Source organism: Myiozetetes cayanensis, unplaced genomic scaffold (genome assembly GCF_022539395.1).
Source record: "Myiozetetes cayanensis isolate MyiCay16 unplaced genomic scaffold, myiCay2020 scf20-37, whole genome shotgun sequence".
Lineage (NCBI taxonomy): Eukaryota > Metazoa > Chordata > Aves > Passeriformes > Tyrannidae > Myiozetetes > Myiozetetes cayanensis.
The window spans coordinates 13,544,865-13,558,955 of NW_026087412.1; the positions used below are offsets into that span (position 1 = coordinate 13,544,865).

General features: G+C 52.0%; 1 protein-coding gene across 1 annotated transcript in view; it reads left to right on the forward strand.

Moving 5' to 3' along the window:
* The first annotated feature begins 3,515 nt into the window (after nucleotides 1-3,515).
* Nucleotides 3,516-14,091, forward strand: part of AXIN1 (axin 1) — a 70,775-nt gene continuing 60,199 nt past the window's right edge. Inside the window, exons 1-2 of the mRNA XM_050317218.1 lie at nucleotides 3,516-3,623; nucleotides 5,552-6,523. Of these exons, the coding sequence (XP_050173175.1) occupies nucleotides 5,646-6,523 (878 nt within the window). The 5' untranslated portion in view covers nucleotides 3,516-3,623; nucleotides 5,552-5,645. The remainder of the gene's footprint in view (nucleotides 3,624-5,551; nucleotides 6,524-14,091) is intronic.

The window sequence follows — 14,091 nt, forward strand, 5'->3', positions numbered from 1 at the left end:
CAGCTTGCTTTGGGGGAGTCTGTGAATCCTGCAAAGAGGAGAATTCATGTGGGATGACCACTGTCAGTGCTGAAGCTGATCCAAGTGCTTGCAGCCTCTGCAGAAGTGATCCTGGAAGGCTTGTGGCTCCCAGGCCAACCTGGCAGGGAGTTAATGGTGCTAAAGAAAACATCCCTTTGCAGGGAGGCTCTGGAATTGCACCACACCAGTGCTGCCTGGATGCAGCTTAGACCCTTCAGACCAGAGGCTGAGAGCAGTTCCTCCATCTCCAGTGTTTGCTGGCTCTTCCAGGCAGAAAGGAAGTGTAACAGGACCCCACAGGACCAGCCTCAGCTCAGGATGACACCAGTGGTGCACCAAAACACTGCTGCCATTTCGGCTGTGGCAGTTTTGGGAAGGCTTAAGGCAGGACCACGTGATTAGCTGATGAAAAAGAAAGAAATTATCAGGTGAAGAGAGAAATGACCAGGTTTGGTTCACTGGCCTCTATCCTTTGTGTAAAGATCTCGCAGGCTGAATCCTCTCCCACAAGCCAGGGGTGCTCAGTTTAGTTTCTAACCTGTTTGATGTCCTTAGGTAAATCTGGTAGTAACTGATGTTGGTGCCTGTGCTTTGCCAAGCTACTTGGCATGGGGAAACTGATGTGTAAAAGGCAGGGAAAGGGCTCCAGAGGGAGCCAGCCCGTGGCTCTCCCATCCCCAAACAGCCCTGCCAGAGGACCAGAGAATGGTGAGGCACCAGGAAGGCTTGGCATCACCCTGCAGGAATTCATCTCTTCCAGCTTACAAAGGGGCAGCTGCCTGGCTGCTTTTGCTGGAGCAGGGCAGCACTGGTTCTGCTTTCTCTGGGAGCATGCACAGAGCAATCCTGTGCTGCTGGAAGGCCCTGCCCCCCTGCCTCCCCAGTGTGCCTGCAGGTGGGATGAGTGCTGGCTCCTCACCCTGGGCTGTGTCTCCTGAGCTGGGGGGGTGCAAGAGAGCCCCAGGCTCTTTTCCCATTCCCCAGGTCCAGCCCAACCCAAGGAGCAGTAAGGAGAGATTGCAGAGAAGGAGGTCAGCATGAGGGAGGGCATGTCAAGCCGAGCCCTTCAGCCACCTGCATCCTGGTGCACCCAAACTCATCAGCTACCCCCTCAGTCTCCCCTTTGCCACGGAGAAATCTGGCTCTGGTTTCTCTTGTGAACTCAGTTTGGGCTGTGAATCTTGCTGGCTCTTTAGCTGGGCCTTTCTCTGGGAGATAAAAAGCTCTCTAATACCTGATGGTCTCTCACCCATGCAGCGATTGAAGTGCTATAATGTCTCCAGGGCTCCTTTGAACTTGCTGGGGAGGCTGCCGGCCTCAGCCACCCCCCTGCAAAGCAGGACTCGCTCTTAACTCTCCTCCACCTTCTCCTAATTTCTCAGCATTCTCTCCAAAACGCAGATTCCAGAATCCTTCTGCTGTAGCACCCAGCCCTGTCCCAGCCAGATATTCCCCTGGGGAGCCTGCTGCTCCTGCCTCCCCCCAATCCATCCTTGCCAGATCCCGGGTTTCCAGCAGAAGGGCCCTGTGCTCAGTGGACAGACTCTTTCACAGCTGCTCGCATTCAACCATGTTTTATTTGCCGGGGACTCAGCTTGTGAAGTTTTCTACAGCTGCCTTGACCTCGTCCGTGTCTCCTGCCCCTCTCATTTCCCTCACCCCGGCGTTTTTCTCAGCAGGGCTTTTTAATCTATTTCTAGACCATTGATGGAAATACTGAATAGCACTGGGCTTCCCATCCAAGCCCGGACACCCACTGAGCGCGCTCCCATTCTGCAGGGATTCCCCATTGATGGCTGTCGGTTTGCCAGCTCCCAGCCCCTTTAAGGTGTCCCTCTTGATGTTGTATTGTGCTAATTTTTAATCAGAATAGTATATGGATTAAGTCACATGCCTGAACAGAGCCCAGGTCTATTATTTCTATGCCATAACCTTTATCAGCCAAACTTGTAATCTCTTCAAAGGATGACATCAGAGTTTGACAAGAGCTATTTTCTGGAAACTAGGCTGATTGCATTAATTATATTCCCATCCTTTAATTCTTTACCAGCTGAATCCCACATCAGCTTTTCTATTATTACGCTTGAGATCAGTATTGCACTGCTACATGTAAATCAGCTCCCAGCACCGTTCACATGAAAGGGTGTAAAGAGCCACATCGTCCTGCCGGGCTCTCTGCCGGGGGTGGGATGGGGAGTGCCACTGCCCAGGGTGGATTTCTGGGCATTTCAGAAGGCTGGGGGAAAAAAAGTTACGTTTCCGAAAGGATTCTCTAAGTGCATGGAGGCAGGCACGTGTGACAGTGTAACTGCATAAGAAAGCAGAAAGCATCCCTGTTGGAAACCATTCTGAGTAATTTCTGATTTTTAAAGGACTGTCTTGTGGCTTGTTTGCATGTTCAGCTTTTGAGATGGTACCTAGGGTCTGCCTGGCTCGGAGTCTATCTCTGCTTTCCAGGGAGGAAGCAAGCTTTGTGCTTCCCCGTTATTCTACTCTCATTTGATTTCTGCATCTGGTAATCCCCTTCTTGTCCCTGCAGTGTCCCCCGTCACTCTGGGACAGCAGCCTCAGAGCTGGGGCCCCCTGCTCCCCATAACCAACCATCTCAGGGAGTGACATGCTCCCCAGTGCCGATGTGGGGAGTCTCAACATTGCTTGACCCGTTCCAGTCCATGCAGTGCCACCTCTTGGACAGTCCCTGATTTCTCCCTGCCGCGGAGTTGCCCAGCTCAGAGAAGCAGGACACACTTTGCAGGTTCCAAAACAGCTGTAGTTGTCGGTGGAGGCAAGAGCGGCCGGTGGACCGGCCACCACGCTCCTGCATTCCCAAGCCCATGGCGTGTGCTCCAAACCGGGCAGAGCTCGGGTGTGCCATGCCGTTCAACACGAACAGAGCAGTGGAGGCTGGTGGTGCTTTGAGGGTTGATGCCTTTCCTGGGCCGAGCCCCTCGGCCAGGCCCTGGGGGTCTCCAAAGTGTGACCCTCTCCGGAGCCATCCCTGCCCGGGATGCTCGCGGGGGCTCTGCGGGCTCCCCTCGGCCAGGGCCAGCAGGAGCTCTGGAGCCGCTCAGCCCTCGGGGTGCCCGCCCAGCCAGAGCTCTGCGGGTCCCCAGCGCCCTGCCCGGCCCCTCGGCCATGTGCCGGGGCTGTGTCCGGAGCCCGGCCCGGCCCCTCGGCCATGTGCTGCAGCTCCCGAGGCTTCCCCGGGCCGGCACCTCCGTGCGGCTGCTGCGCTTGCGGGGCCCGCAGCCCCCGCGTGTGCCCGCGCCGCCTCCCCGGGCCGGGCCGGGCCCGCTCCGCCCCGCTCCGGCCGCCGGTCCCGCAGTACCGGGCGGGGGCGCGGGGGGCGCGGCTGAGCCGCCGTGCCGGGCTGGGAGGCAGCGGCGCAGGCGGAGCGGAGCGGGGCTCGGCTGCTGCTGCCGCCGCCGCTGCTGCTGCTGCTCCCGATCGCTCCCGCCGCCGCCAGCCCGCCCGCGGCCGCGGCTATGAGCGTCCCGGGCCGCCCGCTTTGTGCCGCCGCAGCCCCGCCGGGCCGCCGCCGCCGCTGAGCCGCATGGGCCGGGCCCCGCGCCGCCCCGGGCCGCCGCCGCCGCTCCGCGCGGGTGAGTGAGGCGGCCCCGGCCCAGGCCCTGCGCCGAGGCCGCGCCGAGGCCGCCGCGGGCGGGAGCGCGGGCCGCGCCGGGGCCGCCGGGCCGGGCTAGGCTAGGCCGCCCCGGGCGCGGGGGCGGGCGGGCCGGGAGGGCGAGCGCGGCCGGGGGCGGTGGCGGCGGAGGCGCGGGGGAGGCGCGGGCCGGGTCCCGCGAAGTTGCCCGGGGGGCGGCGGGGGCCCCGCGCGGTGCCCTGACAGCGGCGGGGCCGCCCCGCAGCGCGCCCGGCCCGGCGGCTCCCGCGGGGCGAACGGGGGGACCCCGCCGGGAGCCGGGAGGGCGGCTCGGCCGGGCGTCCTCCGGGAGGTTCCGCGGGGCTGCTCCGGCCGGGGCGAGGAGCCAGCGCCGGCCCCGCCGCAACAATGCCCGGCGTGGCCGTGGGGCTGCGGGGCCGCTGCCCCGGGGGTCCCCGCCGCCCGGCCGGGGGTCACCGGGGACCTGCGGCGCAGAGACGGGGGCGAGCCCAGAGCTCCCCTCCAGAAGCGGGGTGAAAACCACCCGCCCCCGCGGCGTGGGGCCGGAGCCCAGCCGCGTCCCGCGGTGCCAGGGCAGGGGTTTCGTGCTGGGGGGCTCGGACGGCTCTTGGCTCCTTGCCGCGCTCCACTCGGGGCCCAGCCCTCCTCGCTGGCCGCCCCTGGGCTCGTTGGGTTGTTTCACCATGGACAGGTGGGCAGTAAGGGCTGGCACGGCATCGTCGGCGATTCTCGGTTCAGCCGGGATGAGAAAATGGGGGAATGGTATATAGCATCCCAAAGACATGTTCCTTGTGGTGGGGTAGCTTTGAGAGAGAGGGCGAGCTAAAATGTGTCTTTCCTGGTGTGTTTTCACATGCGATTGAGTTAATCCAGCGCAAGGAGTAGTAATTTGTCAGGCAGCTGGTGCTCTGCAGTACTTGGGGCTTCGGGGCTTCGGCTGTTCTGTAAGACAAGAATTTTGCTACTGCCTTTAAATGAAGTTACCTTGTCGAGCAGCAGAAGTAGCAACCCAGGGATTGCCCTTCCCTGCCTTCCCCTCCTTCCCCACACCTCCCATCCTCCATATTGACTCGCTGCTTTTCTTTAAAAACCTCGTACTTGATCAGGTTTCCTTCTCAAGGTGGTTTTCTCATCTTCCTTTGATGACCTGAAATTTTCCCAGGCTCGTAGCGTGCAATTTTGTTAGCGTTAAATGAACCTTTTCTCAACGGCTTGCCTACAAAAAGCAGTGCCAGAACTGAGCTCCTGTGCTAACATGCCCATCTGAAGCAAGAATGCAGTCCAGATGCCCAAAATATTAGGGTCAGCGATGCATCTGGATTCCCCTAGAGCTAGACGAGGCGACGCGGCGTATTTCTGAAACGCGGAGATTTGTGAGGAATGTGGCGCTGGTATGTCACTTGAGCGTACGAAAGCCACCTGTGTTTGATTAAGGTGCAGTCCCCGCTTCCAGGACTAGCTGGGTATTCTTTCCAAATAATTTTCACAAGCCTTAAATTCCTGCTTGGGGATGAGAATTTCCTAGATTGATAGCCAGATAAAAACGCGTTGCCTTAGCATGACCTGGTGCGTGTCCTGCGCAGAGGAGTTGGTGGCAGTGCAGGGAGTGACATGTGTCCTGTGATACCTGAGTATGGATCTCTTGGATGCCATAGAGGAGCATCAGCTGTATCACTGATGCTGAATTCTGGATGTAAAGTTTTGGATGTTCTGTAACTGTCATTTTTAGCCCATGCCTGGTTTGAGCCCAGTTCTGCGCACTCAGAAGTCACTGAGAGCTTATCGTTGATTCTGCTGAAAAAAAAAGAGGTGTTAGTACAGTAATAATGCAGAGCAAAGCCAGTGGTTTGTAATCTTAGAGTGTTTATTTCCAGTGATACTTGCTTATTTTTTTCTCCTCTGTTTCAGCCAAACAAACTTGTTTACCTTGGAGCTACAAATAGTGGTGATTTGAGATTTGAGCTCGTCCCCCACTGCTCCCGCGCAAGCAAGGACCAGAAAAATGAATATCCAGGGGAAAGGCTTCCCCTTGGACCTCGGAGGAAGCTTCACTGAAGATGCTCCAAGACCACCAGTTCCTGGCGAGGAGGGAGAACTCGTGTCCACAGATCCAAGGCCAGTTAGCCATGGTTTCTACTCCGGTAAAAGTGATGTGGTTAGAAATGAGACGTCCACGGCGACACCGAGGCGCTCCGATTTGGATTTGGGGTACGAACCCGAGGGGAGTGCTTCGCCAACTCCACCCTACCTGAAGTGGGCCGAGTCGCTGCACTCCTTGCTGGATGATCAAGATGGAATCAACCTCTTCAGGACTTTCCTGAAACAGGAGGACTGTGCGGATCTGCTGGACTTCTGGTTTGCCTGCAGTGGCTTCAGGAAGCTGGAGCCCTGCGTGTCTAACGAGGAGAAAAGACTCAAGCTGGCAAAAGCCATTTACAAAAAATACATCCTCGACAACAATGGCATTGTGTCCCGGCAGATCAAACCAGCCACAAAGAGCTTCATCAAAGACTGTGTCATGAAACTGCAGATTGACCCTGACATGTTTGACCAGGCCCAAACGGAGATTCAGTGCATGATAGAAGACAATACCTACCCTTTGTTCCTTAAGTCGGATATTTATTTGGAATACACAAGGACAGGTGGGGAAAGTCCAAAAATTTATAGCGATCCGAGCTCTGGATCTGGGACAGGTAAAGGGCTACCTGGCTATCTGCCGACTCTGAACGAGGACGAGGAGTGGAAGTGTGACCAAGAGGCCGAGCCCGAGGCCAGCCGGGACTCGGCGCCTTCCAGCAGGCTGACGCAGAAGCTGCTCCTGGAGACGGCCACGCAACGCGCGGCCTCGGCTCGGCGCTACAGCGAGGGCAGGGAGTTCAGGTGGGTGAGCGCCGGGGCAGCTCGTGAACGGGTTGGGGAGCCACCGTGGGGGTGGTGGGAAGCTTTGGAGGACCGCGGGTGGTGTGGAGCATCCGCACGGGGCAGGTTGGCGCTGCCGGGTGGTTTGACGGCGTGCAGAGCTTTGTTAGAAAGTAGCAGCAGGGTGTTTTAAAGGTGTCTCTGGCTGTTCCTGTCTGGTTGCGCCAAATCATCCCTGCAGCACTTTCCTCACCTGGAGAAACCGCTGCTGGATGTGGGCTGGAGGCAGGTAGGGCTCGGTGGGCAGTGCAAAGCCATGGGCAGCCCTCATGCACACACGGGCAGCTGAGCCCTTACCTGCACAAGCAGAAGGTCGGTGCTCAGGTACTGTAATGTGGGCAGGTACAGCTGATGGTAACGCTCCTCTGTGTAGAAATTGTTGTCATGAGCTTGCAGGAGATCCCTTGGTACTGTGGATAGGGGTGAAGCAGCATTCACGGTGCTCCCTGATAATGGTACTGCTTTGCAAATGAGACTCCCAGCACTGAATTATAGCGGTGTCAAACACAGATTTCCCCAAATCCAGTTAAAACCATTCCCTGCTGCAGCTCTTCCCTTCATGAAAGTAATTGGTAGGGTTTTTTTTAACAAGAGGACTTGCAGTTTTGCAGCCTGGTTTTTTTCTGGGTCCCCCACCCACTTCCAGCCAACATGGATTTTGAAACTTGCTGAGAGCTCAGTTAAAATTCCAGACAATTAACTTAGCAGGGAGCTCTCTGGGATCAATAAGCGTGTGTGTGTCTAACCCTTGCTGAATCAACAGAACCCGGCCAGAACACATTCCTACTTTCTTTTTTTTTTCTTCCCCTTTTTTAAATAAAATCTCCTTGTTTTAAGACCTGCTTAGGCTAAAATCTGACGCTTTGTGAAGATTACGAAATGAAGTAGCTGAACTGTCCTCTTCAAAGCCTCCTGCCTTATGAAAAGCATTTCTGTGTTTAATCTCCCCCGGCCGTCCCTTTAGGCTGGCAGCTGGAAGCGCATCCCGCCCTGCGCGAGCTCTCAGCGCCTTTCAGCTGGCAAAGTGTTCTCGGTTTGCTTCTTGTTTCCTCACAGATTTTGAGGAGGGGATGTTGCCTGTGAAGCTCTTTGGGGGGAGGAAGGGGGGGGGAAAAAAATAAAAAAAAAAAAGGGAATTCGTGTGGACTCCTGCTGTTTTAATCAGGAGTCAGAAAAAAAATATCCCAGTGTCTTGGGACTTTCCCATGGAGTTAATGAAAACTTGAACGTGTAGTGAAGTGCGTTTTCACCGAGTGGCTGGGTGCTCACCATAACTGAAGGATTAGAAAAGGCTACGACTTAAGTATCTTTTTATTTAAGCAATAATGGTGTTAAGGTTGAAAATAACTTACTTGAGGGTCAGCTGTGTTTAGTTTCCTTATTACACCAGGTAGCAAATCCTGCGTGCAACAGGATTTTAGCTCCAACTTTAGGGCAAAAGGTGCACTTAACCCATTATCTGAATATATCTGTGCCAGATTGTAAAATGGTTTAAGAAAGCTGCTGTGAAATAGAAGTGTTTTGGAGTGGAGTTCATTGGTCCTGGGCATTTTCATACCAGATTGGAACAACATGAAGTAAATCTTTACCTGGGGGATGGAGGTCAGAGAAAATGTGTGGCTATTAATTTGTAGTGTCGGACAGCCTGTCATTGTGGCTACTGACACTCTGCTGACCTGTGGGGTAGGGAGGCAAGGAAATGTTTACCATTCTCACCAGAGCAGGAACACTTCTCAGCTTGGAATAGCTGAAGATAAGGGATTTATTTTATTTTTTTAAATGTCGGTCTGTCAGCTCCAGTAGCATCCAGAGCATCACTATGGAAGATGCTGCTGAACTGCATAATCTCTGCCTTTTTTATTCTAAAAACTGCTGAGATAGTAATTTATGAGGTGGTTGTTCCTCTTTGTGCAAGGCCTTGTGGTTGAATTAACCTTCTTCCCGGATGTTGTATAGCAGTAGTTGCCTTGAATAAGCTGGTTTTTAAGCTGTATCTTCTTTATCCTGCAGCCTTCTTGTTCATTTACTTTCTCACCTGAGGAACTGTGGAGCTGCTTGCAGCAGGAAGTGATGGTTGTTGCATGCAGCATCTGAAAAGCTGGGTCCCAATTTATTTTGAAAATTTCCACAAACCTCCTTTTTTTTTTTTTTTTTTTGGCATATGTGTGGAAGAATTTCTCATTTCTGTTCTTTGGGGAATGTTGAAATAAGCTGTTTTGCATTATATCTCAGGGCCTGTTTAATCTTCCCGAGACTGAACTTCTATTCCTTGGCTTCCATGGAAACCCTAAATAAAGAGGAATCCAAGCAAATGCAGTAGAAGTATTTCCCTGTTAGCAAATGAGCATCTTGAATCAGCTCCAATTTTTTTTTTTTTTGCAGCAGCAGAAAGTTCATAAATCTTGATGATTTATGCGGTAGCTCTGCTCTCGGGAGAGCAAATGCAAAAAAAATTCCTCAGAGGGCAGAAGACAACCCGTTATTAGCGCTGGGTGTTCCGAAGGTGCGCAAACGTGCAGGCACATTCGGGAATATCCCGAAGCCAAAAGCATCGCCGTTACCCACTGTGTTTTTGTGCGCGTCGGAAAAGGCCAATAGTCATTGTAGTTCGGCTCCTGCAAATTAATTGGACATTGGTTATGGATCAGTGAACTTCAAAGAGGGTAACCCCCGAAGATCTCGGGCATTAACTCGCAGCTTCCGAAAGTGACACTAACGTGGTTGTGAGGGCGGCTAAATCGTTCATTAACCTTCTTCCGACACGCCGGGACAGCGTTCCTCGGAGCTGCAGAGCAGAAATTAAACCTGTGCCTGAGAACTGCCCTGCAGCCTGGTTTTTGAGTGCTCCAGGAAAGCACACGCGTCTTAAAAAGTTGGTGTTTTGTGGTGAACGGTTGTGTCTTCTCTTGGGGTGGGTTTCTTCTGCTGTCTCTTTAGCTTGGCGTGGGAAGGGGCCCCACTCCCAAAGCACAGGAGAGCAGCTCTCAGAGCCGTTGCCTTTGCTTTCTTCCCGTGGTGGGAAGTGAGAAGAGCATAGGGTGTTACCTGCCAGCAGCTCTGTCTCCATCTCTCCCGAAAACCAAAGAAAACTGGGAGATTTGGGTTAGTTCTGCCAGTTGTTTTGGGTTTTGACCCATTTCATGAAGCACACGATGCATTGAAAAGGAAACCTGGACGATGGTGATGAGAGGACACAGAGGTGGTGGGTGAAGTCTCCAGTTGCTGGGTTTTGAGGAGTGTTGTGGTGGAGCTGCTGGGCACGGATGGAGAAATTTCTCAACAGGGTCTTTGATAGACACAGGGGGTTGGTTTTTTTAAAGGAAGCTGGCTCCAAGCTCTAATTTCCACTGTGCTGGGCTGACTAAGCTCACGGCGTTTCACAAGTGTTGGTGGTTCAAATGGAAAGGGTGGGTGATGTGGTTCTCCACCAGGCTGGTGGAAATCACCAGGAGAGTCCTTGTGCCTGCACCCACGCACTGGCAGCCTCTCCGGACACGTGGGAGGGCAGCTCTCCCCAAAACACACAGCCAGCACTTCTTCACAGCAGGGCATGGAGAGGAGGCCAGTGGAGAAGAGGTGATGGAGCTTTAGAGGGACGTGACAACCTGTGGTCTGGGAGGGAGGATGCAGTGACAAACACACCCGGAGAGGATCGGTGTAGGCTGGCTCGGGGAAGGCGCAGGATCTCCCCACGGCTCAGGCAGCATAAACGGTCCAGCGGTCAGAAGCTGGGGCTGCATCAGGAAGGAGCTGGCTGAAGTTTAGCTGGCAGCCCTAATTTTGAGGTTGGCTGCTTCGTTCATAATTAAATATTAAATTGCACACCTCTGACTCAAGACTGTGCGGTGAAGGAATTGGCGTTAATTGTAACGACCGGTTGGAAAACTGGGGATGCAAAACCAGGAATGCTGGTGCAGGAGCAGTCATGTTTAGAAAGTTTAAAGATGTTAATAGTCTTACTGATGCTTCTTCTAACTGGAGAGGCAGCACGTGCATCTCAGAGTTAGGCTGTCGGAGCTTCATGAGAGCTTGTTTGCAGGAAAAAAGCATCTTTGGAAGGTTAGACCCATGAGCAAAGGCAGGAAGAAAAGTTTTGGATGCTTACCTGGAATTAAAATTGCTGGGCCCAGAGTATCATTTGTAATCAGCGGAGCTCTGTTTGGAATCCATGTACAGAAGTGGCTATTTCCAATTCTAAAGAAAATAAGTTGCAGGAGAATAGTTTGGGTTCTGCATTGTTCTTGGAGAAATCAGCGAGTCCAGCAGGGAGGGGGGTCTGATGCTAATAGCCCTAAGTGGTAATTTAGTGGCTGGGGCACTGTAAGATATACAGGACAGAGACTGATGGTGGTTTTGCACAGAAGTTAAGCCAGCTTTTTAAAATATATTGCTAAGCTGATGAAACTTCTGGGTAGAAGTGCTTACATTACATTAACAGTGTAAAGTATTTATACTGACGGTTGCCAAGTTTTAAAATGGATTTTATTTGAAGAAGAATACCTTTTGTACCCATAGCTTTGCCTCCACACAAATCAAGATGAAGAAGTGGTGTGTTTGTTGGTTGGGTACGGATCAGTGCTTTGGCTTCTTTTTAAAGACAGGTAGTTAAGCTTTTAGCACTCTGGTTTGATAAATGAATAGTGTTTTCTTCCCTCCTCCAGCAAACAAGACCTTGTTTTGTTGTGATTTTTATTTGAGTTACAGAATATTTCCTCTTAAAAGCACAGAAGGGGGGTTATATCCCCCTCCTTTTGTTGCTGAGGGGATTCAGGTTGGACATGGTGGAAAAAAGTCTTGGGAGCGTGATGCAGTCCAGGAACACATCACCAGAGGGGAGGGAATCTCTGTCCTTAGAGAGCTGGGTGGGTTGGACAGAGCCACGGCCTGACTGGTCCAGTGCTGGCGATGGTCCTGTTTTGTTGTGCACTTACAATGATGGCACAGATCGTGAAATACTGTATTTTGAGGCTGACTGGTTTGGGCTCTGCCCGGTTTCAGAAAGAATTGGGTGCTAAAAGGCCGAGTGGGAGCTGAACCGCTCCCAGGCCGCTGGGAAGTGCACCCAGGAGGTGGACCACGGGTGGGAACACCTTGGGTTTGATCTGCCGTTCAACTTGGCTTTATATTTTAAGAGTTTCTTTGTTGTTACTATAATGGACTAATCCCTTGAATAATTAGTTGCCATTGGATGTTTAAAAATTACTGCCTCTTGGATGTTTTCCTTTAATAGTCTGTTAGATCCTGGATTTATTAACTATTGAGACAGACTGTGAAATCCTGTTATGCCAGACTTTCTTGGTGGAAAAGGGACTGAGAAGGGTGTGGGGGTGCTGGGGAAACACACACTGGCCCCATGTGAGGGTAGAGCTGTTGACTTCTCCACCTTTCCAAGCTATCCAAGAAGGCCTTGCTGCCTGCTGGGCTGGGTCAGTGGCTGCCACAGCACCTTGTGATCGTGGGTCATCCCTAAATCTGAGGCTTCAGAAGGTGCTACAAGAAGCTCAGCGCTTTGGCTGCATAGTGCAAGGCTAGTCATGCCATCACCACCCATTTAAAATAAATCAGGGGCCTGATTTTATTAAAATTGGTGGAAAAAACCTGGTTTCAGAAGTGACTGTGTAGAAATTGCTGTGTTTGAAAAAAAATCAGAACAGAGGTGCTGATATCCTAAATCAGTTCCTGGATATATCATTGGATTATTAGGCTCATCCTTAAATCCATTAAGCAAATTACAGTTAATCAGTCAAATAAAAGAAGAAAGATCGTTTGCAAGGCCCTCTCTTTTGAGCCATGCAGAAGCTGCAGTAATATTTTAATTTTCCATCTGTCAGTGAATGTATTCAGTCACTTCACTTCCTTATGTGGAGGATTTGAAATTAGAAACTGAGGTTAATTATCTGCATTAAATGAAATATGTGAAGACCACAAAAGCAAAAACCTTCACGATTTGGTATGGTCTGTTAAGCCAGGCAGGCTTCCTTCAGAAGGAGAGGGGTTATTTTCCCCCGGTTTTGTTCCAATTGAAGGGTTTTAGTCACAGTAATTGAAATGATTAAAAAGTCAAATTGCTGGTGAATATAATTCCGAGCATCCCTCTGAAAAGATTTGACACTTGGTTGAGAGCAGGGGTTTGTTTGCTCAGCCTGGCCTCGCTGGGCCGTGTGGAGCAGCTCGTGTTGTGCCATCCCGGCGTGGGTGAGGCCGGACGTCCTTGGTGCCACCTTACCCATCCCTTCCCTGGCAGTGGGATGGATGGCTGAGCTCTGCTGCAGGGTTACTGGACGTGATTTGGAAGTGGAACAATACCAGATAGGAGCTACACTTTGGAGCTTATCAGATACAAAGTATGTCTGACACCACCCATCCTAATGCCAGAAATAAGCTAATTAATGCCTGCTTCACTTGGAAGTGCAGCTTCGGACTGTGCAAAGATGGCACACTTGGAAATACAAATTCCTGCAGCAGCCAGCTGGGTTTGGGGTGATTTGTTTGTTAGAAGGCACATTCTTTCCCCATTTAGCAGGACACACGTGGCTCTGGTGTGAGCTGCTCTGAGGTCTGCAGCACCTGTCTCTGCTTGTGGGGGTCAACTCTGCCCCTTCCTTCACTGGTGTAGCCCTGAATGCCCAGCTCAGGCAACTTCAGGAAAGGTCTGGCTCTTCTGGACACTCCTCTTGTTCCCCTTGTGTGTGCCAGAGAGAGCTGCTTTGCCTGAAGTCACGCTCAGAAATTAAATTGTAGCAGGTCACGCTTGCGTGTAAAAGCAAAACCATTGCTGCTCGTAGCCCTGGTCTGGATCCCTCACTGTTGTGAGGCAGTGATGAATTTAAGTAGAACCGTTGCAGTTTTAAGTCAGATTATCTGAATTCTATAAAACCCACGTGGAAATTGGATTTTACCTTTGAAGACTCCAGAGTACCCTTCCGTGGTAAGACCTGGAGTTTTTTGCTCCCCTGGCTCCCGAGATACAACCTGTCCTTAAAGTATCAGCTTTTTGAAGGTCTTCATCTGATCTAAATAGCTAATAGATGAAGAGCTTTCATCTATCCTGATGAAAAGCAGTGGAGGGAGGGAAAGCTATAGCTAGAGGAAAAAACCTCTTTGAAATACCCCAATGAGACCTACTGGTTAGCAGCAGGGCCTCATGTTAGTCCTTGGATCTCCAGAGCTAATGACCAGAACCTACTGGGTTTTATCTGTCAGCCCTCCAAGTCCCACATATTCCCTGTCCTGTTACAGACCAGAGAGTCAGTCCCCTCCCTCTCTCCATCTTCACTGTCCTGTTTTTTTCCTGGGGGTTTAGTTTTCTGACCTTTATATCCAGTGTGTGTTCAGAGGAATCCTTGTGCTGGAAGGAGGAGAGCAGGAGGCTTGGGGAGGTGGGATTGCCTTGTTTTGAACACTGCACATTCAGGGTGGGTTAGCTCTGCTGGAAAACCATACCTTTAGTGTTTAACAGATTTACCCTTTTCGGTCATAAATTTTGGTCTTTTTCTTGGCTGGCAATCAGCCTCTTGGACCGGGTGAGA